At 35.2% G+C, this 26,290-nt stretch overlaps 1 protein-coding gene and 1 long non-coding RNA gene across 2 annotated transcripts; both read right to left on the bottom strand.

The window, feature by feature from the left end:
• Window positions 1–382: 382 nt before the first annotated feature.
• Window positions 383–11,500, bottom strand: LOC128170926 (uncharacterized). Its single transcript, XM_052836695.1, has 16 exons — window positions 11,366–11,500; window positions 9,393–9,501; window positions 8,606–8,815; window positions 5,680–5,913; window positions 4,872–5,032; window positions 4,394–4,516; window positions 4,153–4,264; window positions 3,350–3,507; window positions 3,084–3,182; window positions 2,666–2,740; window positions 2,325–2,448; window positions 1,946–2,055; window positions 1,538–1,717; window positions 1,298–1,394; window positions 785–877; window positions 383–611 (listed from the first exon to the last, which is right to left on the bottom strand). Exons 2-15 carry the CDS (start codon window positions 9,487–9,489, stop codon window positions 795–797), a joined length of 1,863 nt encoding a protein of 620 aa, XP_052692655.1. The 5' UTR covers window positions 9,490–9,501; window positions 11,366–11,500; the 3' UTR covers window positions 383–611; window positions 785–794.
• Window positions 11,501–18,785: 7,285 nt separating this feature from the next.
• LOC128170949 (uncharacterized) lies at window positions 18,786–26,163 on the bottom strand. Its single transcript, XR_008241951.1, has 2 exons — window positions 26,027–26,163; window positions 18,786–18,961 (listed from the first exon to the last, which is right to left on the bottom strand). It is a non-coding gene; the product is annotated as an uncharacterized LOC128170949 (long non-coding RNA).
• Between the last annotated feature and the right edge of the window lie 127 nt (window positions 26,164–26,290).

Genomic DNA, 26,290 nt, shown 5'->3' with positions numbered 1-26,290 from the left:
TATCGTTCAAAACTGTCTGAAAAAGAAAAGCGAGGTGTATAAATCCGCCAGGGTTGCTTTTCGCCTTTGTACGCGGAAAGAAATTCCTCGCGTTTAATAAGGAATCTACCGTACTTCTTGATATGTAATCTTGAGCAGGTCCAACACCGAGTTATATTGGAAATGTTGTAAATGCGTGGACTTTGCATCGGGTTTGGTGAACTGTTTACATAGGAATTGTTGAGAAAAAATCTTATTTCTTTATTTGTGATGCAATGTCAAAATGTGTGGTAAAATAATCTTCTAAACTTAACAGAAATATTTCATAATTGATTTCTCAAAGCTAAAAGAAACAGAGTTTGGATTTACTGCTAAGGTGAGCGATAAAAAATATAAGAATATATAAATTTTGGAGTTTTTTTTTTATTTCAAATGGTCACATTATAAATGAGATCACATTTACATAACAAAAATACACAGTAAATTGGAGATTAAATGATTGTTCTGTCCATCTCTTTTATACATAGATAACACAGGTGGTCTCTTTGTCCAGTTGCAGTCACGTCCTCTATGCTATGTATGGACCGTTAAAAAATATATTTCTTTTTCTTGTACGCTGGCGTTTAGGTTATCTGCAAAGAGAATTTTGAAAGATATATATATTTTTTAAAGATATTTAACAATTGCAATGTATTGAAACCTACTGTGAAAAAAAGGTATTTTATAAAGCGGTATTAGAATTTCTAAATCAACTTAAATTTGTTTTCTAATAAATCAAGATATTTAATTTACTATAGTGCCGCACCTCTTGGTTTTTATTTAAAAAAGAAGTATGCAAACACTCCACCCAAAGCCCCGCCAACAACCGGAAGTGTAATCCCGACTGCCGCCATGGCACCTGTCAATTAAAAGATGTAAGGTCAAATGCATTACGAAAGCGTAGTTCAGACACACACCATGTACATAAGTTGTTTTCCAGCATCAAATCTCAAACATTTACATTACATCTAACCTCTAAAGGGAAACTTTTTTGAAGAGTTAATACGAACAATAAATAAGATCATTATCAAAGTTTTTAGTTCAAATCCTGCTTTCCAATTCAAAACTCCTTTTCCTGTTATACGTAATTCCACAGACATGTAACAACTGGGAAACGGCAGCAGAGAAGAAATTGTTTCATTTTAAAAAATACAAAAAATGAACGAACAAAACATGTTTCGACATGTTTTATCGAACCCTTTCACTTTTAAAAATAATGTCAATGCCTACTCCATAGATACATAGATCTGACAACAAAGACAAGCATCTCCGACTTTACCTGGACTGTACCCTGTCTGTGAAGCCGCCGTCTGTCCGTTATTGTTAATATAAGTCGTCTCTGTAAAGGAGTTCTTTATTGGCACCATGGCAGGAATCTGTAAGCAGTAAGGGCAGAAATCTAACATTAAGTCTGGAAAGTATGGTGGAAAAGAGTGTGGTTCATACGCTTATAAAAAAGCAGAATCCTAATTTCTCAAACACAGTTGGAAGAATTTGAAGGAGAGAATAATATACTAACATTTGGGAACACTTTTTTATCAAGAGCAATAGCAAACTGGGAACTCTTCACTTTTGTCTGCAGAGTGTTTGCTGCGACATCTAGCGGGGTTTCCTTGACAACGTTTTTGACATCACCCACAACTGGTGCCACGTCCAGGATTTCAAATGTAACAATGATGTCTGTGGGACTGTAATACACCTAAAACAGTCATCAAGAGTTCATCAGTCAAGAAACAATGAAAGCATTAAGTTGTACACATAGAATTTGACAATTTTAATTAGCATTTAAATTCAATTATTTCAGGTTATTTGCTGTTCCAAAATTGAATGAAAAGGATAAAAAGTATAACAAAAACACACAAAAACGTTTAGTTAGATTAAATTACGTAAACAGAAAGACAAACAAAGCATACAAATAGACGCTTACGTTTAGGTTTGATATCCTTATAGCGGAAACACTGAGTGTGGAAACTAAACTCTTTAGTATGTTGTATTTAAACGTCTCTAAATTACCGTCTACTGCAGACTTGTAATCACCTGAAGAATTAAAACAACCCACTTCTTTAATTGCAGTTTTACCACCATCATATATCTTTGTCAAAAAGTCGTTTATCATATCATAAAAAAAATACTGTTTTAATAACAAAAGGATAAATTGATACAAATGGCTCGAGATTTTATATACAAATTTGGAATATTGAAAAGTTCTCTCTCTCCCCCTCTCTCTCTCTCTCTCTCTCTCTCTCTCTCCTCTTATTATTCAACAATTTTAAAACATTTTAGACCTGCTTGTTAATACAATTTACCAGAGAAAGTAAGTTGGAATTTCCTCCTATTTCTATTGACGTAGCAAAGACCAACATCAAACTTAAGTATATCCGGGGTATGGACATTAAAGTTGTACAAGTTGTATTCATTGTGGTAAGCGGCCTGTATTGAATTGAGGGAAAACGTGTATTTAATTTTTCATAAGTATTGATACTGATATAATATTATTTGTTGTCATAAAAGAAAAAAATAGTTTAAAAAACATTTGAATTTCAAGCCATAAAAGTTGACATAACTGTGATATATTTGAGACTCATGCTACTCCCTTAAAGAGTAAGAAGGACTACATCAGTTAACCCAAAATTCAGTACCAACTTACCGCGGGGGCATCGATCACCAGCTGTACGGGGGTACCACCCTGGGCGGCTCCTGTGTTGACCTCCACCCACTGGTTCTGTAAAACACATGAACGAGTCAACATAAAAGAAAAGTTGTGTATCTTTTTGAATATTTTCTAGCATTTTTTTAATATTACTTTATAAACCAAATAAACCAAAATAACAATTAAAAGTCAATGCAAGTTTTTCGAAACTGTTCTTTCTAGCCTTTGATTTTTGTGCAAAAACATCAAGAGAGATCACATATTCCTTGAAGTACTTTCAAGCCTTTGATTTAGTAATAAATAGTATCAGATGCTGACGTCAATACTTTCAAGCCTTTGATTTAAGTCATAGATAGAGATTATTTTTGTTAACGGTATTTTCAGGACTTTAATGGTTGTTAGCATTGTTACTCACGGTTGCAAAGTACCATTGCCAGGTGGAGTTGACCCCGGGGGTGGGCCAGTTAGCCCGCACACCGACCCAGCTGTCACAGTCGATGTTCCGGACCGTTTTCTATTTGTAAAATAAAAATAATATAATATGGTTTTTTTTACAAGAATCAGTTTGTAAGGAAAACCGATTGTTTAACCTCTCATCTTAGCGAAATTTGCGTAACTCTTTTCTTAACAATATTATATTAAAAACATAATAGTTCTTTAAAAATCTCAAAAACGACTTACCACGCCCTCGTACGTGTAGTTAATGACGTCAAAGTAGAAGAATTCCCTGGCGTTTCTGATCCTGAGATGGTTCTTGTCCACATACCGGGTGTCGAATGTCTGCTGTATGGTCTGGACCGTGCAGTTCCCGTACATCGTGTCAATTATATAAGCCACGCCTACAAAATGGGAGGTTATATGATATAAACCATGCATCTGTAACAATATAGCCACGCCTACTAAACAAATAACGTCAAGACAAAGAGTCGTTGATGTTGATTATATAAATGACTATTATAAAACTAAAGAGGGTTAAAAAACAAATTTTAAGCAATCGTGTCAATGACATCAGCCACGCGTACAAAAACAAATGCGGTAAGATAAAAACGAGCCATCGGTGTTAATAATAAAGAAGAAGGCTTAAATAAATTGGGCCTAACTAGACAAGGTAATTACAACAATAATATAAACCACGCCAGTAAATCACCAATTGGACAAAAATGATAAAAACAAAATCCAAGGAGTGGCACAAGAAACAAGGTGAAATAAGCCATTAAAGCCCATTAAACAAACGCCAAACAATGAACATTACACAAATTATGTTTTACATGATAATCCTACGAAACTCAAACAATTAAGGCACCACCAACTTTTCTATGATTTCACAAAAAGTTATACATGATTTATTATCATCAACCATTTTAAGCATCCTTAAAAACTTTGCTAAATTTCTGAAAGACAGTTCCACCAAATTTATACTCTAAAAAAAAACAACTTAAAATCGAAAAGAAAATGATTTCTAGTCTCGAGACTGTTGTACATACCCGTATTAAAGTCGTGGATTTCTCTCAGGTCGTTGACACCGTAAGGACTGTTGTCTGACGGTAGGGGGCGCTGATAGTACATCACCATTTTCTCAGTAAAGGAATAGTACTCCTAGAATAGAATATTGCAACAAGGATTTGGTTTAAGCTTTGACGGCAAAATAGCAATGATATCCTTAGCTGTATGGAGGCGAAATGATTCACTAACATTACAATTGTATACAGTATAAGAACTCTATACCTTCATGAACGAGACAATTTTCCTTGTCTTGTCTATGTATTCTGACATAAAACTAAATGCCGGGGGCATTGTGGGAAGGTTCTTTATATTCTTTCGTCCTGGACATTGCAGTCCAGCCGGAGTCTACAACAAACAGATAAGGAGATGGAGATACATACATAAGGACGATATAGGGAGAGAATAAGAAATTGAGAGAAGATACCCTTTATCCGGTAATTTTTGCGATGATCTAATTTTCTTTTTTTCCGCAATCTCTTTCAAAACGCAGAAATTATATCATTATGTATTATTTTCCGTAAGAAACTTTTAAAATCGTAAAAAATGAATGACGCAAATCAAACATACTACACATTTTCCCCATTTACGCAAATTTTGTGCCACGCGAAAAAAACTGTACATACGGTATTTTAGTCAGAGGTCAAGAAGAGAAAGATGGATAGAGATACGTACAGGGAAAAAAAGGATGCATGACCAATACCTCGAATACTGAGGCGCCGTGGACTGTCTGTCTGTAGTGAATCAGCTCGTACCAATGATCGAACGGTCGGCGTGTACCGTCTGGGTCGTATATGACACCGGTTACCCGGGCAGCTACAGGAACCGTCACTCCCAGGGCAGTGTCCCACTCAGGGTTAGACGCTGTCCAAAATTGAAGGAGTTTTTTTTTAAATATCTTTTAACGGCAATGGTTGTATAGAGAAGGAAAACTTAAAAAAAAAAACTTATTGATATCAACTGTTCACAAAATTGATAATTTCCTGGAGCAATAAGTGCGTCGATACCTACTGTTCACCAATTCACCAATTCAATTCGCTGAGAAGTACCACTTAACAATCGTGGTCTACCACTCACATAATATGTACCATCTAACAAAAATGGTGGCGTCAATAATATGTATCATCCCAGATAAGTGCAACTTGATAACAGCGCCAATGTTCTACCGCCCACCTGAGTAGTCTACCACTCACCTGAGAAGTACCACTTTGCAATCATAGTGGCGTCCATACTCTACCACGTACTTGAGAAGTACCACTTGACAGTCATGGTCATGGATGAATACATGCTTTATCACTCACTTGAGAAGTACCACCTGACAATCATGGTCATGGTGGAGTATATGCTCTACCACTTACCTTAGAAGTACCACTTTACATTCAAAGTGGCGTCCATACTCTACCACTTACTTAAGAAGTACCACTTGACAATCATAGTGGCGTCCATGCTCTACCACTCACTTGAGAAGTACCACTTTACAGTCACAGTGGCAGTTTTGTTCTACCACTCACCTGTGAAGTACCACTTGACAACCATAGTGGCGTCCATACTTTGCCAGTACTGACAGCTTTGCCACACGTCCACGGTGATCCCCCTCACGTTACTGAGGCCCATGTACACCTCGTTGATACCATTCCCGGACATGTGGAGTGACTGAGCCGCGGAGTATATTTTCCCGCCATTTCCAGAGTTGTAACCAATCAAGAATCGCTGGCTGGAAGTACTCAGCTGTTGTACCATACAGCCTGGTAATACATTAACATACTGTACACAAGGAAATATTTGCCCCTGTTTTATTTTCGCCCCTTTCGCCCCTGTTGTCAGAGGGCGAATCTAAGACTAGGCAAATTCTTTTCGCGCAAGTAATACCTCTTTTAACACAATTGCATCTGGGTGAATTCAAGACGAGTCAAACTCGCATAGTGTAGAAGGGAAGAAAAAACAAGGGGCGAAAATAATCCTGAATACAGTAACAACTATCAACTTTTGACATCCCTTTAAGACAGTTATGTTATATCCAATGTATTTTTACTCAACCCCTTCAAGGGCATGGCATTGATTTTCGTCAAAAAATATTTTTCAGTTTTTAATATTTACAATGATTGAGTATGGCATTTTTGAGCGTCATTGATTGAGTTGTAAGTGAGATACAGAAACCACAATTCTGTGTTATGTAAATAAGATTCATGTCATTTTTTGTTTACATTTTTAAACGTTGTAAAGAAAATTAAAGATTCACGCTTGAACTGATTGTGATTCACATTTGCATCTGTTTATGTATGATTAATCAGCAAATAGAAAAATCAGCCTGAAAGAGATGATTTACCGGTATACAGTGGAGCCTCACTTATCCGGACACTTTTGTCCCCAGGCCAAATCGTCCGGATAGGTGAAGCGTCCGGATATCTGAATTGTGATATTTACCTTTAATATTTATGGAAATATAACTCATAAATAAATTATACAATTAAATATTTTATTTTGATAGCCATAAGCACTAACAAAAAGTTTAGGTTTTTTTTAATTAACAAAACAAAATATTGTTAAAAACATTATTTAAGGCATGTTTTTTCCACAGGAAAGCAAGCACTACATTCTACAAGACAACACATGTACATGCACATGTACATAACAATCACTGTTTTAAACCGATAATTTAATTACATTCGCATAACAAAGCACTACAATTACATAAAGCACTACATAAAATCACATTAACAATTATTTACAGAGGAAAAGTGAATCACTTCATCCCTGCCTGAAAATTTTAGGTATCCATCTTTCTATAGAGTTAATTGCACCCAAGCGATATTTACAAGTAGCGTGAACACTCATCCACGCCATGTTTGGCATAAATTATTATTACACTGTTAATTGAACACACGCTATAAAATTAATGTCGATACCCTGAACATCCCAAGCGGTCTTAATAACTATCGTAAACAGAACTCAAATTATCAAATATTTCATTTCAATTACGTTTTAAAATGAATGGGCGTACGAACGATCTGATCACACAACGATTAATAGAATTTTGATTCAATCAATAGATGACTTTTTAAAACACAAATTAAACAATTTTCATGACATTTTAATCAAACAATAACAGTTCATAAGTTAAATGGCGACAATTAAAAATGTCGCTTCCATGGTTATCGTAATATCCTCGGGCGAGTACATAGCGTGACACAGGTGACCCCGATTACCGGACGAAGGAATTGTTTAAAACCAACAACCAGTGTCAGATGTTTTTATACCAATTTGCACTAGTGCATAAAAAGCTTTTGTGCCCCCGAACACTAAAATGTGACCGTCCGGTTAAATGAGGTAAAATTTAAAGGAAAACTGTATTATGTGGTAAAATTTGACCGTCCGGATCCGGAACGCGGAATTCCGGATAAACGAGACAAATTATTGTGTAAAAATTCCGTTCCCAATAAAAATCGACCGGAAAGTGAAGCGTCCGGATATCTGGCGTCCGGATATCTGAGGCTCCACTGTATATTGAACCAATATACTTAAAAACATCCATTGGCATAATGAGCTTTTTTAGCAAAACAGATAAGTGTAAGCTGTGTATCTTGCTTATAACTTTAAAACTGAAATTCAAATTTTCGGTGATCAATCGAAATGCTTCACTCAAGCAATTTAAGAAATAAAAATAGAAGAAAAGTGACCAAAATCGTGGCCATGCCCCTTTAAGAAATAAACATTTACTACAACAGTTCTTGACCCACCTTCTTCAGACACTAAATAATATTGACATACCCCTCACATAAGAAGATTTTATATGACACACTCTTTGATGTTTCATTAGGTGGTATGGGACAACAATACAGTATGACCAAACCACTTACACTGGTTTGGAATTTTCAAATTTTACAATATTTGGCCAAAAATATGATTAGAAAATATTTTCAATTGGGTAAAAATTATAAAAGCGCTTGCAGATTTCAAGATCATTACTTGCGGAATTCATAAAAAGAACAGATTTTGACTCAACTCCTTCTAGTAAGTTGAGAAGAACAGTTTTTACTAAACCCATTCCAGTCACTTTAAAATCAGTTTTTGACTCATCGCATTCTTTTCACTTAAAACAAACATTGTTGACTCAAACCCTTCCCGTCACTTGAAAAGAAAATTTTTTGACTCAACCTTTTCCAGTTGCTTTGAAAAAAAAGTTTTTGGGGGGATTCGAACTCATAACTTGCTAAATTCGTGAAAAAAAAACCCAGTTTATAGTTTACCATTTCTAATCACTTAAAAATAACAGTCTTTGACTCAATCCCATCAGGTCACTTAAAAATAACAGTTCTTGAATTTTTTTACTCCAACCTTTAAGGTCACCTAAAAATAACAGTTTTTGACTTAACCCCATCACGTTATTTTAAAATAACAGCTTTTGACTCAACCCCCCTTTCACGTCAGTAAACTCACCCCCTCCAGGAACGTAGGCGATGAACTCGTTGGTGTTATAACTGTACCAGGCGTCTAGTTGGATCCCCTCCTGTAGCTGCCTGACACGCCCCTCGTTCAGCGATTCGTCGAACCACTCGTGGATGTCCGTCGTCCGGTTCTTGTTCATGATGACGCACTGGACGTGGGCGGAGAACGTATTGGTCACATTAGGGCGTGGTTTGTTAGGGACTGCAAAGTATGGAAATACATAAATATAAAGTTGAAAAGTATAAATAGATGGGTGGATAAAGTAGTAAAAATGGATAATACGTTAGGGCGTGGTTTGTTAGGGACTGCAAGGTAAGGGAATAAGTTATTCGTTACATGAGCGGCTACCAATTTAACGATATCGTCTGGTGTATTTGCGGTTAAAGATTAGTCAATAGATAACAATATATAAATAGTGCCTGTTTGGGAAGTTTTACTGTTGAAATTGACACCCCGAGAATACCATTGTCAACCTTTGCGTCGGTTGACAATGGTTTTCTCGGGGTGTCAATTTCAACAGTGACCCTCCCAAACAGGCACTATTCATATCATTATACAGAATGTCTTTTTTTAAGAAAAAAAATCACTGCTTTTATATAGAAATGAAGTGAATTCTATGGCGAACATAATTTACGCGCATGTAACAATTCGCTGTGTTACCCGTTTCCAATTGTGTTGCTAACGCTGAGGGTAATAGAACGGATTATCAACTGCGTCTAAACCAATCAGATATCAGTATTTAACATGAAAGTTTAACAATACATATTGTTGTCCTGACCTGAAGACACCGGGTCCCCATTACAGACACTGGTGTCCTTCCCGTGTAGGGCCAGGGTCGTTACAACAGACGCCAACAAGATGTATGCTCGCAACATGGTGGTCTTTACCTGTGGATATCAAAACATTTAATTATGATTTTTTAAATCAGTACATTCGCAAAGCAAAACAAACGTTAACCCAAGACCTAGTTGTCTTTTATCAGTAGATATAAGTACATAGAATATTTCTGAAACAAAAAAAAAACTTCCTTAATAACTCGATAAAGTAGTATTCATATCTTCACTCCATATAATTTTGATATCTCTTTAAAATAATTCTACCTAGCGCGTTTTTTGATTGATTCTAGACAATCACGTGACAGGGCAATAACCCTTCATATTTCCTTGTCGTCGTCATGGTTTTCATCATATCCTTCGGAAGCCAAATGACATTTTCTACAATGCGTATGAATAATCCCGAGGATGAGCATGTCGATAAATTAAATGATTAGCGCTATTTTCTCGGATTATGTCAACATTTCAAATTCTTTCTATATCTTATCACAGGATGTAACTGTGCCATTCAGTCGACTGAAATATGACTGAAAGTTAACTGACATGAGACTGAATGACAGAGCTATGCCATTCGGTAAAATTTCCAGACGATTCAGTTAACATTTAGGTGACTGAATGGCAGGGATTCATCCTGTGATAAAATGAGAAATTCACGTACAATGAAACCGGACAGGTAACCATTCACGACGTTCTTACTTTATAAAAGTTGTTAATCGAATATTATCATCTGTCGTTCGGCATTTAAAAACAAATTATTGCATGAACGGTTGGGAAATATGAATATCAACTTTCCCCCAAAATAATATTTGCCTCCTGTGTTGCCCTCGGGAAATAATGTTTTTCCTGAGGGAATTAATCTTCATACAGTATAATATATGATTAAGATTTTACATGTACTACCAATTTACTAAACGTATGCACTATAGTATCGAACACCAATAGCATTACGTCATTGGACAAGTAGAGCATTCTTGTTCCGGTTTATTCAAAGGTGCATGCACGTACAATGCTTTGCGCTTGCGAAACCAGAGGGCATTTTGCCCTATACCTTAAAGTTCGACATAAAAGACGTAAGCGGCTAAAGTTGTTATGTATATAGCAAATCTACGCCATTACAAGATATGCTTCTTTTAGTCATGTCATACTGTAAAATAACCTTTATTCGCTTGCAAGAAATTTTCACGAGATTCGCAAGAGCCTCGTCATCGGGATTTTTCTTAACTAACGGTAAAAGGTTCTTTTTCAAGCTAATTATTCTTTCTGTTGATTATTGCTGAACATTTCCTACCATTTGTCAGATTTATTTTAGGTCTAAACCTAGAAAATTCAAACTGTAAACAAAAACATAATCTGAGCTTTGTTTAAATAAAAAAAATGAAAAGAATTAGCTTTTTCTACACTGCAATATATAGTCTGATTCAGTCTGATTACCCAGCCCCTACATACACTCTTCTGAAACTAGAGCAATTTGAACAAAACATACGCATCATGCATTTTCAAAATTTCCATTGTTACGACATAAAAGTTTCCTATCTTCTGTAATAGGTTACGTAAAGTTGGGGGAAAGTTGGATACGTTTATGTTACGTCGATGACTAATACTTTGTAAATAATTTTGTTTTTGTTTCTTTTCTTTTTTTTTGGTGGGGGGGGGGGTGTTTTTGTATTTACCCCTTGCCCTTCAACCCCCCCCCCCCCCCCGTCCCCCTTTCAATACACACATGCCGAAATGGTAATATATAGCTGATGAAAACAGGTAAACATAATTATACTTTTCTTCTTTTGCAGGATAGTTATGATACACAATATATCTCACTTACATTTTACACAATATATCTCACTTATATCTTGAAATATTTACTTACATTTTGAAATATCAAGAGTTAAATGATCTTTATATTATTTGTGGTAATACCTACCTCAATATGTATCCGAACAATATCCACCCCCTCTGTAGATGAGATGTCGCGAGAGTTCACGTTTTGTACCCATACTGATAATGACTGATAGGGCGATAGATAACCGGGCGCGGATCTAAAGGAGCATCGTGAGATCTTTATAACGAAGGAGCGGATTCCACTGCATGCCGAAGATAAGAAGTAGTTACTAGTACCTGAAGTGGATAATTGATAGCATACCACTTTAATATTTTAAAGGTAACGTCAAAAACACAGAGAGAGAGAGAGAGAGAGAGAGAGAGAGAGAGAGAGAGAGATATTTTCTTATGGGAATAATAACCATGTAGGGGGCATTTTAATGGAGTAAGTGTTGAATACCAAAAAGTATAAAGTTAACGATAAAGTAACCACGTAAACTGTTATATATACTTTTGTGAACGGTTAACTCGGTGCTTTTTAATGCTTGATTGCTTTTATATTGGAAGAACTTTGATTCAGGTCTGGTGCCGATAAGACGAACAATTCATTCAATTCTTCGTCAACTGTTCTAGACATTCGACCACAGGGGCTTGTGCAAAAATAAAAGAAAGAAAAAATATCGTTAAAACAATGGGTACCTAGTATACTCTAAAAATGGACCTTCTCCCAAATATACTTTTACCTATAATGGTACCCGGTGATACATCAGAAGTGGAAAAAGAGTCTAATTATCTCGGAGTATTTTTTTCACGATCTGTCTCTTTTTGTAAACCAAGAGACATCTATGTACCCAAGCTCAAAGGGCTATGAATGGTAAAATTAGAAAAAAATTAAAATTAATATTCAGCGATTCAAATGTTAATTATGCATCAAATCGCGAGAATATAAAATTGCAAACCCCAATTTTTTATCATTATTTAGTGATTGTGTTTTAGAAATATAAGGTGTCTACACCCTTAATAACATCAATACTTTCGTATAGCTCCAAATTTCACATGAGTAAAATAAAACTGGTAAGACAACTGTGTCAAATAAATCCAACTGAATATCAACAGACAAATCAACTGATCTAATTTTTCTCTCTCTAATTTTTGAACTCAGATGTACACATGTGTAAAGGCTCACACTTGTTTTGGGGTGTTCATATTTAATGCATTCTTTAAGCTTTAGTTTAAAAATAATGTTCTATTTTTGAGTTTAAAAAATAGTTTAAACTAATGCAACTTGATAGCCTGATTGGGTGCTGCATCATATACAGTACATGTACTGTGGATTCATTTCACACAATCTGTAGGGATTGCCTCCCTTGTCATTCATTATTTACACACAAATGGGGAAAGATTTCTCATCAAATCACAAAACCTTGTCTTTTTTATGCTTATCTTTGAAAGGTGTTAAAATAATTATGTAGGGCAATTCTAAAATGAAACTGCAGTAGTTGCCAAGTTAAGTCCGGAACAAAATTGTGTCCATAGAAACTCCAAGAAGATTCAAGGACTCGCCATGTCTTAAACTCAAGAACTGTTGGTGAATCTCTCCCCATAAATTTTAAAATTTAAGATTTCAGTTTCAAAGAACAAAAAAAAACCTATTTATTTCTGTAAAATACATAAATTTATTGAATGGCAGAATTACAATACTTTTCTAGCAAATAGGAAAGACTTCATTTATTTTTTGACAAATATAAACATGATATATTTAACTTGGTATTTCAACAAGAAATATAAACAATGTAACTATATATATATGCTATATCATGTAAATTATACATATTATAAAAACATCATAGGCACGAAAAAGCAGACTACAGTTCATCTCAAATGACACTTCCACAGATGCCTACAGTATCTTCTCAAAGTTTTGCTACAGTTGGATTAACCGTTAATTTTGTAATTAAATAACACATTATGTTCACATCTAACAACGAATAAACATGCCATTGTTGTCTTTTACACATTTCATACATATATTGATAAATCATTACTTGTATTACGCTGTACATCTTTTTAATATTAAACAATTTATCAAATATCAGACCTCTTTAACAATCAACATTAAAACGGCACAAAACATGAAACATTTTTTAAGAAAAAACTATTGAAAAGTAACTCACTGTTGGGCCAACCTATCCTCACTTGTTTAAAAAAGTTAAAATGCTTAACAAAAAGATATTTTTTGAATAAATGAAATCTTTATGAAAAGAATATTGTTTACAAATCTCCTAACTTTTCTTTTTTTCCAATTTATGAATGTTTTGGTAGACAGCAATGTCTACTTTCAAAAATAAAGTTATGGATGCCCTGAATAAGAAGTTTTTGTAAAATATCTGATACACGTACGAAGAAAAGAGAAAGAGAGAGACTTTTAAAACATTAACTTGACATGATACAATATTGATAATTATTTCATAAACTAGATTTATTTATGATTTTTGAGAATCTAGAATACATTTTCAGAAGTTTTAAAGTAAATAATGTCGACAAAGGCTGCGACTTAGGGAAACCCGACAAAGATCAAGGGTCGTTATTCAGGGAAAAACAACTTGGATTAGTCCCCCATTGAGTACAGAGAATACTTCTGAATCAACAGTGTTCACATCATTTGAAGGTGGGTCCAGCCCCCTTCCAACTCTTTTTTGTTTTCTTTCACAATTTTTTAAAGCTTGTTATGAGTGGGTTTTTTTTTAAATTAACCCCCCCCCCTTCCCATTTTCAGAGTTGTTGTCATGTGCTTGATGTTGAAGTGATTATTGCAAAAGAACAAATATTATGTATGGAATCAAATAATCTCTTTAGCCAATCGAAATCAGCATCCCATAATCTCATTTGCCAATCAAAATCAATGATACAAAATCATATGGACCAGACAATGATTTGCAGGAGTAATAAATAATCAAGTTTTCTTGAGACATTCCTGTTTGTAACTAGCATCAACTTATATATTTACATAATGAGGAGTAATATTCACCAGGTTGAATGAAGATTTTAAAATCTTTGGGGGAAAAAAAAACAACAAGACATTAGTCCCTGACTAGAAATGTTTGGAAGCACTCAATACATGGGAATTAACTCTGGGGAACAAAATTACAATTAGAATTTGGATAGAAAAAATAAATAACTGAGAATTGTTTTTGGACAAAATTGAATTAATGGTTGTCAATGGAAAAAAAAAAACCCAGAATTATCATGTACATTTTTAACAAAAGTGAAAAGAACAGTATTTTGAAGAAAAAACAATTTGAAAATTGCAAAATGTTTGAAAAGAATTATTTAAATAATGGTCATATCATAAAATAAATCTATAGTGGTTGTTGAATAAATTTGAGCAATTTTTCTTTCAAGAATACAGAGTGTCCCAATTCAACAATTCTTTTTTTATTGCCTACATCTGTAGCCTTAAGATTTTTACAATTCATATAAATTAATAAATTTCACATAAATATTCAAAAACAAAGGTTATCAATATATTAATAATCTTATAAGTGTATATTAAACAATGTACATTATCGTCAGTCATAAATACTTAGGAAATTTAAAAAAACAGAATACTGACATTTGTGTACGAGTCTGCCAGGATACAATATTACACAACTAGGTTGCTTTCTATTTCTCAGTGCCATTTCAAAATGTATTCCTTCTGCGAAATAACACCTTACAATTAACCAAGTTATGAGGTGCTAATTAATGGAATAAGGGTCTCCAACCCCAACCCCCCCCCCCCCCAACCCCACCAACGAAGATTGTTTTAGGACTGCGTAGTTTTCCACAGTAAAATTATTTTTGCATTTTTTTTTGCGAGAAAGATTTTATGTTATGAAAATATTTGCGTATGTATTAATGAACATATTTTATAACAATTGTAATTTATTGTTATTGCATCCTTGGCAATAGTAATCTCATATTTGCAAAAAAGCCCTGACTACAAATACTTTCACATGAAATATAAATGTGCGTTAATTGCGTGATTTCAATAGAAGTATAAAAATGGATGCAAGTTTAGAGTAACCACGGTAACAGTATTTTAAAACAAATAGAATACTAAGGATTTCGTTGATTTTCTTTAGAAATATAAATACAGCTACAAAGTATATTTATAATTGTCACAATCTGAAAACACTTCTCAGTCGTAATATTTAAAGGAAGGGGTACAATTTTTATTATTATCTAAATTTTTATAAAATCAGTTCAGATCCTATAAAAGTCTAATTATTTACACAGCTGCTTCTATCACAAGATGATGTAGCAAACTGTGAATATTCATTAAATTTGGGCAATTCCTCTGTCAATATTTATAATACATGAACAATCACTTTTTGAAATTTGTCAAATAAGAATGTAAATGTAGCTTTTCGTTCATGAGAAAGTACACATGTTATTCATAGTGAATGGGCTATCCCTTCATCATGTTCATGGGAGTTCATAAATGTAAAACATTTATTAAACAAGAAAAAATGCTTCACCATAGAATAGCATGCGTTTTTCAGCATAGGGCTGCTATTTATGTTAATTATGCCTATTTCTAGTGGTTTGATAGTAGCCTGCTCAAATTTCAATCCCTAAATCTAAACCTTTGTTTGCAAGCTGTTAGCTATTGGATTGTAACATCAATTGAAAGTTTGTGCTTGCCAAAAAAGGTCCTACCACAAATATTGGCATTCATTCAAACACCCAACACAACAAATATACCTTCAATTTTTGGAAAATATTGCTCAGACATGAAAAAGAAAAGAGCTAAGAAATGGATATAAGATATCAGACCTGGACATTTATGCCAATATTCATGAATGTACAAAATTACACAAACATAAACTAATCCAAGGGAGGCATTCACTCAGAAATGCAGCACCAAAATGTTCACTCAGGAGTCCTATGTCACGAAATGTCTGCTTTAAACATGTTCAGCACCCAATGAAAAGTGTTCTTTTAAACTTGAATTATCACAGCTCCCAAACATCCAATGAAATTCTTCCTCTCAAACTGCAGAGTAACATACTTCATCCAATGAGAATCCATCTTTCATTTGCACAAAAAGTTCTTGCACAAATAAGTTGATAGGATGTTTGCTTCAAGCACTGCTCCTTCTCCTTTGGCCTAGAGACTGTATATATAAATAGTTTGATGACAGATTCCTTCCACACTTTTGAGATCACAGACAGATGTATCTAATATACTTTGTACAGTAACAAGAATTTTGGCAGAGTCACTAATTCCTGTAAAACAAGAAATTGTGCATAACTTTAATATTGTTCAACAAGGATAAAAATTTGTCTTAATCGTGTAAATTTTACTAGAGTTTCATGCTCCTAAAATGCTATTCCTGCTATATTTCTAAATAATTACAGAACATGGTTAAATATTTATGTACAGACTCTTATATTGTCATTAATTACATGACAAGGGGAAACATCGCAATATACAGCAAGATAAGTACAGAAGTTTACATACCTATCTATTGTTTCTGTCCAGTATATCGACTACATATAGATGTTTACAGTAGAGATGTTTACATGTGAGATATTGACATACCTATCTATTGTTTCTGTTCAGTACAGTACCAATCAGACCCAACCTAACAGAAAGTAAACCCCAACTAAACCCTAGGTTTACTTTCTGGGTTTACTCTTGGTTAACTAGAGTGAATCCAGAGTAAACCCAGAGTAAACCCCAAGTAAACCCAGAGTGGACACAGAAAGTAAACCCCGATCAGAAGTATACCCTGAAAGCAGACGCTACATGTATATTCAGAATATGCAAGGGGCTGGAAGCACAGGCAGTAGGATGATAAGAGAAAATACAGGTCTGCTTCACACTTCATTGCGTATACTGAAGTTGACTCCAAAAGCAATTCTCAAGTTAACCCAAAGTAAACCCCAAGTAAACCCAAAGTAAACCCAGAGTGGACCCAAATTTTCAAAAAGTAAACCCAAAATAAACCCAGAAAGTAAACTCGGGGATTAGTTGGGGTTTACTCTGGTGTTAGGTTGGGTCTGATCGGTATGTATATCGACTACATTTAGATGTTTACAGTAGAGATGTTAACAGTAGAGATGTTTACAGAAGAGATGTTAACAGTAGAGATGTTTACAGAAGAGATGTTAACAGTAGAGATGTTTACAGTGGAGATGTTAACAATAGAGATGTTAACAATAGAGATGTTTACAGTTGAGATATTAACATACCTATCTATTGTTTCTGTCTGGTAAATCCACTACATTTAAATGGATGTCCACAGGAGATGTGTGATCATAACCTCCTTTGGATTTCATTTGGTTTTGTAATGAAGAAAGCTAAACAAATAAACAACAAAAATATGTACAGGCAAAACCAATGTCAAATTTAATACATGAGAACAACATAAAAAGAAAATCAGTTTGATATCTCTCTTTCACTTATATATCTCCCTGCAAAACTCTTTCTTTTTTTTTTTTATTTTAGCTACGAAAATATCTCCCATTCTCTTATCTTCTTTTCTTTCTCTCTTTCCTTTTACTGTATGTCTTTACATGTCAGCTTCTCCTTATATATTTCTTTTTTTCTTTCTATCCTCAAACATTTTTTTCTGGCATTCATCCTACCAATTGCACATATTCTCTCTCTTTCTTTCTCTCTCTCTCTCTCTCTCTACTCACACAAACATTTTGTTTAGTAGCCATCTCGCCTGATCCTATATGGCCTGTGTGACGGAAGTCTGTGGGGTTCCCTATCATTGTGGCGTCAATTCTTCTCCGCCTCTTCTAGGAGGAAGCATAAATAACAATGAGACACTACAATTATCATATTCAATGATTTAATCATTTTACTAATCTTACTAATCTTTAGTTCCTTTTTTTAGACAACATATTAGCCATAATGCCCATTTCACAAATAGAATAAAAACACATAAAAAATATAAATTAAGTTAAATCCTTCTCAAAGCCATGAAGGCGAATAAGGGGAATATGACATACCAGTACAGTACTAACTATAAATTTCCTATTGTACAATTCTACTGTTTTTTATCAAATCCAAAGAAAAAAAATAGAGGATAATTCACTATTGTTAGGAAGCCAGGAAAGCACATATATGTAAAGGCCATGAAGGCATATGAAGTGAAAAGAAATTCTAAAAGACAAAATTATGATACCGACACACCCCACCCCCACCCTTTACTCCCCCCTACAGTAAGAAAGGAGACTCACTGTGGGCTGAGGTTGCTCTGCAACACAGCAGGTCATCAGAGAAAACAGTCCATCCCCCATACTGATCTCAGCCAGAGTTACTCTCCTTGGATAGAGTTACTTCCCTTGGATCTTCAAACCTGTTTCAGCCAGAGTTACTCTCCTTGGATAGTTACTTCCCTTTGATTTGAAGTTATATCACCAAGCTAGTCTAGAGTTATTCTCCTTGGATAGAGTTATTTCTCTTTGATCATTAAGCTATCTTGGCCAGAGTTACCCTTCTTGGAAAGAGTTACTGTCTTTAGATCTTTTTTGTCTTTTTTTCTCAGGTTTGGTTCTCCTTAGCTGATAGACTGGTTCTCCACTCTTCCTATTAGAGTTGTGCAGCAGTGCATCATGGGAATGTTACTTGTACCTGATAGGGATCAGTCGCACTGCAGGGTCAAAAGCTCAGCTTCCATTGGTCAAAAACTCATATGGTCCTACAATATAAAATACCCATCATAGATGACTCATGTGGTGAAGATAACCTGTGCATTTATAAATAGGCCTGATGCTAGTCAAATATTATCTCCATATCACACAGTCTTTGTTTTAAATTACTGTTACTATAAACAAGTGTTTCACCTGGTTTTGATTTTCAGAAACAGGAGATACTAGTACTTGTAGAAAATGTAGTACATGTACACTGTTATTGAAATCATCAGAAAACAAAACAAATGTATCGTTGAAAAAAACTAGTTCTAATGTTAGGTATTAAATAACAATTCTAATGATTTGATAGAGTCATAACAATAAAAAAGAAGTACCACCCCCCCCCCCCCAACCCATGTACAATTAGGCGTTAATTTGCACTAATATAGGTCGAGAATCATCAAACTTATCAATAATCAGCATTTGCACACGTACAGTCATAGCACGTGGACACACACAAGGAAATCTAAAGATTGAGAATCATCAGAATTATCAATTCTATGCATCATCATCATCATCAGTCACTGCACACGGACACACATATACTAACAAGGAAAACCAATCCATTTATAAGTGGAATGTCACTGTGGCTGTGTAAGTGCTGAACTCTACATTCCTGGTGATTTATTCCAATGTCACTGAGGCCATTATATAGTGCTAACTATTAGTAACTATATGTACTTATAGTCAATATACATATATATATTACGTGTTAACTATCATGAAGTGAGAAATGCCATTTCAACATATTTTTATAAATAGCACTATATTACTGAATATTGAATACTCGGTTTTGTCTTTATAAGCTACTGTAACAAAATATAACACCCTCCCTCCTTGTTCCTTTACATAAGACCGTCATACTCCAATACCAATTACACTAACAACTGACACCTCTCTCTCTCTCTCTTTCTCTCTCTCTCCTCTCTCTCTCTCTCTCTCTCTCTCTCTCTCTCTCATATTGATCAAGTTAATATTGCAATTTATTATAATGATTTATGTTATATGAATACTTGAATGATAAAAAAAAAAGAACTGACACCCCTCCCCCCTTCTAATAAACTCAAACCATATTAAATGGAGGAGAGGAAGCAATTAGAGGAATATTAGCACCCCCCCCCACCCCAAACCCTGGTTATTTGACAGTACTATAGGAAGAAAGGACCAGCCTGAGCTTCACAGAAAAGCATGTATGACCCAGAACAACACGACTTTATGCAGTAACTGGGGGGCTTTATACATGTTATACTAGCCATACAATCTCTATATAAACACAGAGTGTTAACAGACTCCGGGAATATCATACATGTTGTACCCATTGCTCCTTACAGTGATAGCATCAACATATGTGCATTATTTTACAGAGCGCATCAAAAATAATGCACCTGTACATCCTTAAAATGTCAATGTTTTAAAAAAGAATTCATAAAAAAATTAAAAAAGCGATGGATGAAGAACAGAAACCAAATTAAAATTGAGGCTTGTGTTTTACTCCCATGCCTAGATCGACAACACTGATAAAGGATTCCACCGTATGTTACACTGTGGGAACACTCGAGTCAAGACCGCGATTAGATTCCCGCGATTTTCTCTGATAATCTTTGATCAGAAAATCTAAGTCTAGGGTGCTCTCCCCTGGCAAAGTATTTCATTCATCCTAGGAATTAAAAAAACTTTCACCTTTTTCACCTTTACATTTTATTTGAAAGTTGTCTCCTAATCAAATTTCAAAAACCTAAAATTTAAAAAATCTAAACTCTCAATGATGATTAATAATTCTGTATGTACACAAGCAGATAATACTTCCCCATAAAAACTCCAAATCCTTATTTAAATGCACATTGACTAAATCTCAATATAATTATACACCTTTCGTTTCCTCAAAAATGGACACCTTGCCCTGTCGTCACCAATTTTCCGCGAGTCAATACTAAGCCAGAAAAGTCTGAGTTTTGACCTCAAGTTTAATATGCCCTTTTCTATTAAGGATTTGAGTTGGACCAAGCTCAGTGACTTGAAAATTCTGGTTATGACTGAGCCTGAGTAGTACTCGTAAACATTGGTGTGACAAGTTTACACGACGCAACACAGCAAGTTACATGTAGCATGGCTTGGTAAAAAGTTACAGTATAAGGGTAGGAGAGGCTTACACGACGCAACACAGCAAATTACATGTAGCATGTGGCTAGGTATATAGTTACAGTATAAGGGTAGGAGAGGCTTACACGACGCAACACAGCAAATTACATGTAGCATGTGGCTAGGTATATAGTTACAGTATAAGGGTAGGAGAGGCTTACACGACGCAACACAGCAAATTACATGTAGCATGTGGCTAGGTATATAGTTACAGTATAAGGGTAGGAGAGGCTTACACGACGCAACACAGCAAATTACATGTAGCATGTGGCTAGGTATATAGTTACAGTATAAGGGTAGGAGAGGCTTACACGACGCAACACAGCAAATTACATGTAGCATGTGGCTAGGTATATAGTTACAGTATAAGGGTAGGAGAGGCTTACACGACGCAACACAGCAAATTACATGTAGCATGTGGCTAGGTATATAGTTACAGTATAAGGGTAGGAGAGGCTTACACGACGCAACACAGCAAATTACATGTAGCATGTGGCTAGGTATATAGTTACAGTATAAGGGTAGGAGAGGCTTACACGATGCAACACAGCAAATTACATGTAGCATGTGGCTAGGTATATAGTTACAGTATAAGGGTAGGAGAGGCTTACACGACGCAACACAGCAAATTTAATACATGTAGCATGGCTAGGTATATAGTTACAGTATAAGGGTAGGACAAATAGCATTCATTGTTTAGATACATGTGGCTACATGTAGCTAGTAAGATAAGTCCATGTATGTAATTGATGTGTACAAACAAAATTGATGGATTCACCAACCAGCTGCTATACATGTATGTACAGCACTAGATACATACATGTAACATCCTAATGCATGTGTACATACATGTGTACATACATGTGTACATACATGTGTACATACATGTGTACATACACAGATTCAGTGATATGGAATCACCTGCTGCTGAAACAACTACTATGGCCCTGCAGCACAGTAATGTACAAGTAAAATACATGTTCATGATGCATATAAACAAACTAATCAAATGTATATTAATTGAGACAGCTGGTACCCCAGTTATTTTGATACAGCACATAACCCTTTAACAGAATAATATACTGTCATGTAAACTTCATGTATACAAAAACATAAATATCTAGACATGTACCCCAGTTATTGGTATGTAGCATAAATCCTTTAAACATGTTAATTAAAACTACATGCATAGTTGCATACGCACCCTAATTAATTCGTCGACATGTAGCCCAGTTATTAGTACTTATTGCAGAATCCTGATAGATCATCATAATGTGTCCCCAAGTAAGACCCTTGTAAACTTAAAACTGAACACGTACGTATGTAAACTCTGACTATATAATACACACAATGATAATAATAGTGAAAGGTTTGAGCTCTCGGTCGTCTGACAGTACAATCATGTCCCTGGTAAGACTTCCTGTGTCTGGGGCGGTCGTTTCCTGCTGGTCCAGGAGACTAAGTTAAATAGTCGGTGATCGCCCGCTACAACCATATATAATATATGTACGTGTTAATTATACTAAATAATGTTTTATCTTACTGCGCAGTGAAGGAGGCAAATATATAATACATGTACATGATGATTATACTGATGAACTGTACAGGCAGCATATTGTCACAGTACCAAGTATTGTGTGACAAGCATTGTACAATATTAAACTATACCTACATGTACAATGTTGATAATTATGACTGTTCAGACCACTGTACAGTACCAGGTATAAATAAGTGTACGACACATACGGTAAAATAATAACACTGATGTGTACATCATTTTAAAGGTCAAATGACTGTTTTTATCTACAATGAAGAGTAAGAAAATTAAATTATAAGCAATGAATTCAATATTTATTTGTTTTATATGATATAAAATGGTTTGAAACAGTTTATGCTTTTTTATAAACTGCTTCGCGGTTTATAAAGCGTAAACTGCCCCTTACCATTTGATATTGCATAAAACAAATAAATATTGAATTCATTCCTTAAATAATACTAATTAATCCAAGCTCTGTGCTCCAGTCTCTATACACTGACCACTAGACATTTTCTTAAATGCACTAACATATGGCCAAGTAACACTAATCTATGTACCTTAAGTTGAGTTCAAGTACTTTAAGTTTGTGGAAATTTGAAGTACTTTAGGATAACAATCATATTATAATACCTAATCTATTTCTTTCTCTAAAGACAAGTGCTTTATGAAAATTATGTTTTCTTAAAAGATTGAAGTGTTATCATTTTTCTCCTTCAAAATTTGCAAATGGTTGAGCAGTCTATTGTTACAGTAATGTGTAAAAAAAATAATATGTTCTGATCAGCAGAATCTTGCTGACACCTCAATGTTTAATCATACATGTACATCATGGACCAGTCTGTTTCTTGACTAAATGGAATATGGAATGATTTAATCCCATTTTTTCCCCTAATCTTTAAGTTGATAATATTATTTTGTCGTTGCCATTGAGAGTGGTGCATGTATGAGTACCGTTTATGCCACATAGGACAGCGACATTGGTTGTACACGGAAAGACTTCCGTATTACACCATAGTATAATGACTGGTTGGGGAACCTGTTCATATGTATCACGTATATTAATTAATGTACAGTGTATATATACAGCTCTCACTATTATACATGTAGTACTCTTCTTGGGATTTGTCAGTAACTTCAAATAAATGGCATTTTCCTAAATTTGTCAACTTTAATACAAAAACTTCAAACTTCAATCTGAAATACCCAGGTGATATTTAGAAGGACATGGGTGTTTACTGACCATACGACTGAATCATAATCATCACTGGACCCTCACAGAAGTGGGTCAATGCTGACCTACTTACCACCCCCCTCCACCCACGCAATCTCAGCACTGGGCAGGGTTAATTTACAGAGTACTCCAGCTTTATAAGGTGACTAATCTCTACAACTCCTTAAATCCATATATATCTATTTGTGAGTCTGACTATTTAAGTTCAGAAAGTCCAAAGGTCCAGTTGGTGAATTATCATGTGAACAAAAGTAATTAGATAATTTCAAATCTAGGCATGATGTAGCATTGTGGGGTTTATTTTTTTTAAAAAGAGGGGGACAAAAAAAGGAAGAGGGACCCGTTAAGTATGCTCTTTTGTAAAAAACTAGAGAGGTCAGACCCCCCCCCCCCCCCAAACTCCATCCCTCTTTCCTGTTGCTTTCTGTCTTCATCTGGCATCCATTTCTAAACCTTTGAATTTGAAAGTAATTTGATGTGTAGAATGGGGGTGGACAAGTAAAAGGTTATATACTCCTGGGAAAGAGGGGGCATAGTTTGACTCCAGGGGAAAGGGGGAAGGGGTAAGGTTTGACCAATGGTAAGAGGATATATTTTGACCAATAGGGAAGGGGGTTATAGTTTGATCCCAGGGGAAGGGGTTTAGTTTGAAGCGGGCAGGGAAAATGGGTATAGTTAAACCCCAGAGGATGGGGTAATAGTTTGACACAGGATGGAGAAGGGGGGGGGGTATAGTTTGACCCCAGGGGAAGGGAATATAGTTTGAAGCGGACAGGGAAAGGGGGTATTGTTTGACTCAGGCAGGGAAAGGGGTATAGTTTAACCCCAGAGAGCAGAGGAAAGGGATTATAGTTTTACACAGGAAGGGAAAGGGGGTACATACCTTGACATTGGTAGAGAAAGGGAGTATAGTTTAACCCCAGAGGAAGGAAGTAATAGTTTGACACAGGAAGGGAAAAGGGGGTATAGTTTCAAGCGGGCAGGAAAAAGAGGTATTTTAAAGTTTGTATAGTTTGACCCCAGGGGGAGGGGGGTGAGCTCTAACTGTGTCGTACAACTTCTCTCTGACGGCCGTGTCATTGACAATCAGACATGCGACACCAGAGTCTCCAAAATCCATTTCCTTGTAGGAATTAGCATATAGAGTTTCCTTAATCATTTTCAAATGATTGTGCATTAAAAAATAGAAATTGAAAACATGCAACATGTGGAATATTATGTTGGATTGTTGTCAATTACTGTATGATTTTCACAGTGTTGGTCACGACACAGATAGTACAAGATAATCCATGTTTATCTCCTCTCCATTGAGGGTCTGATATTGTTCGGTAAATATAAAGATTAATTCTTGTTTGATGAGTAAATGGCATCAATATCTCCTTCCAATACCTAGCCAAAATGAAGCTACTATACTTACATCTTTATTGCATCATAATAACTCATCATCATGATGTACACATTATATATGTGTACTAAAATACTAGACAAAGTCAGCTGTTAAATGTGTGGAGGTTTAAGGCCAGTTTAAAGTGAACACCTCCACAATATACATGATGTAGCTTAGTGGGTAGAGCCCCTGATTAGAGATTTCAGAGTCTCACCTGGTCCTTCAGTGTATCTCTCTGGACCCATCCCTACACACATGTATACATTAATGAAAGTAGGGGCTGTGCAAGAGGAAAATTAAGTATAAAGCTATCCAAAGCAGAACTCAGAAATATCTTATCTATTGCAACAAAATACTAAGAGCAGCTACATGTATAATGACCTGAATAATTTAAAGTCTCTATTAGAAAATGGTAGTCGTGGCAAAATATATACCATGCTATTATAAACATGTACAATACCTGAAGACAAAAATTGTTGATCCACCCCAAGTTTTTACGATGCCGGTACATTTTGATTTCTCGTGTTACCCAAAGTCCACTTGATCAAAAACTATATTTCAGCAGATAAGATACATAAAAGACATAAATCTATCTAAATATAAACAGTTCGCTAATTTTACAACCGAAATGAAGGGGGGTTTGAATGAGTCAATCACTCTAATGGGTTATTACCCAAAATGGCGACATTACGAACAGAGTTTCCCTGCCCTTTGGCTAAATTAAAAATAGTAATAAATCAAATGAAAAGTAGCCAATCTCCGAATGTTAAACGACTTACCAGAACTTTTCAAGGCAGAGAGCTGCTGAGACAGGAGGTATATCACGAGATTGTTGGAGAGAAGGAAACGTTCAAAGTGGAATACCCCGGAAATACTTCAAGTTGAGCGAGTGCCGTATGTTTACATAACAGGTTACGTAAAGTCTAGAGAATGCCCGATGTCAATGCAATCGTAAGTACTCGGCCATTTCCGCTGGCGAAAAATAACACATATTTTTCGACAGCGGAAACGGCCGAGTACTTACGATTGGATGTCATTGATGT

This window comes from Crassostrea angulata, chromosome 2 (assembly GCF_025612915.1).
Source record: "Crassostrea angulata isolate pt1a10 chromosome 2, ASM2561291v2, whole genome shotgun sequence".
Classification (NCBI taxonomy): domain Eukaryota; kingdom Metazoa; phylum Mollusca; class Bivalvia; order Ostreida; family Ostreidae; genus Magallana; species Magallana angulata.
The sequence above is the reverse complement of the archived record's forward strand: the minus strand, read 5'-3'. Positions and strand labels throughout refer to the sequence as shown.

Excerpts from the sequence above, each read along its gene's own strand:
- LOC128170926 (XM_052836695.1), bottom strand. The coding sequence starts at position 9,489 with ATGTTGCGAGCATACATCTTGTTGGCGTCTGTTGTAACGACCCTGGCC. Across the intron at positions 4,517-4,871 it reads ACGGCGCCTCAGTATTCGAG|ACTCCGGCTGGACTGCAATG; the intron begins GTATTGGTCATG and ends TGTTTGTTGTAG. Across the intron at positions 1,718-1,945 it reads TAAGGATATCAAACCTAAAC|GTGTATTACAGTCCCACAGA; the intron begins GTAAGCGTCTAT and ends TGACTGTTTTAG.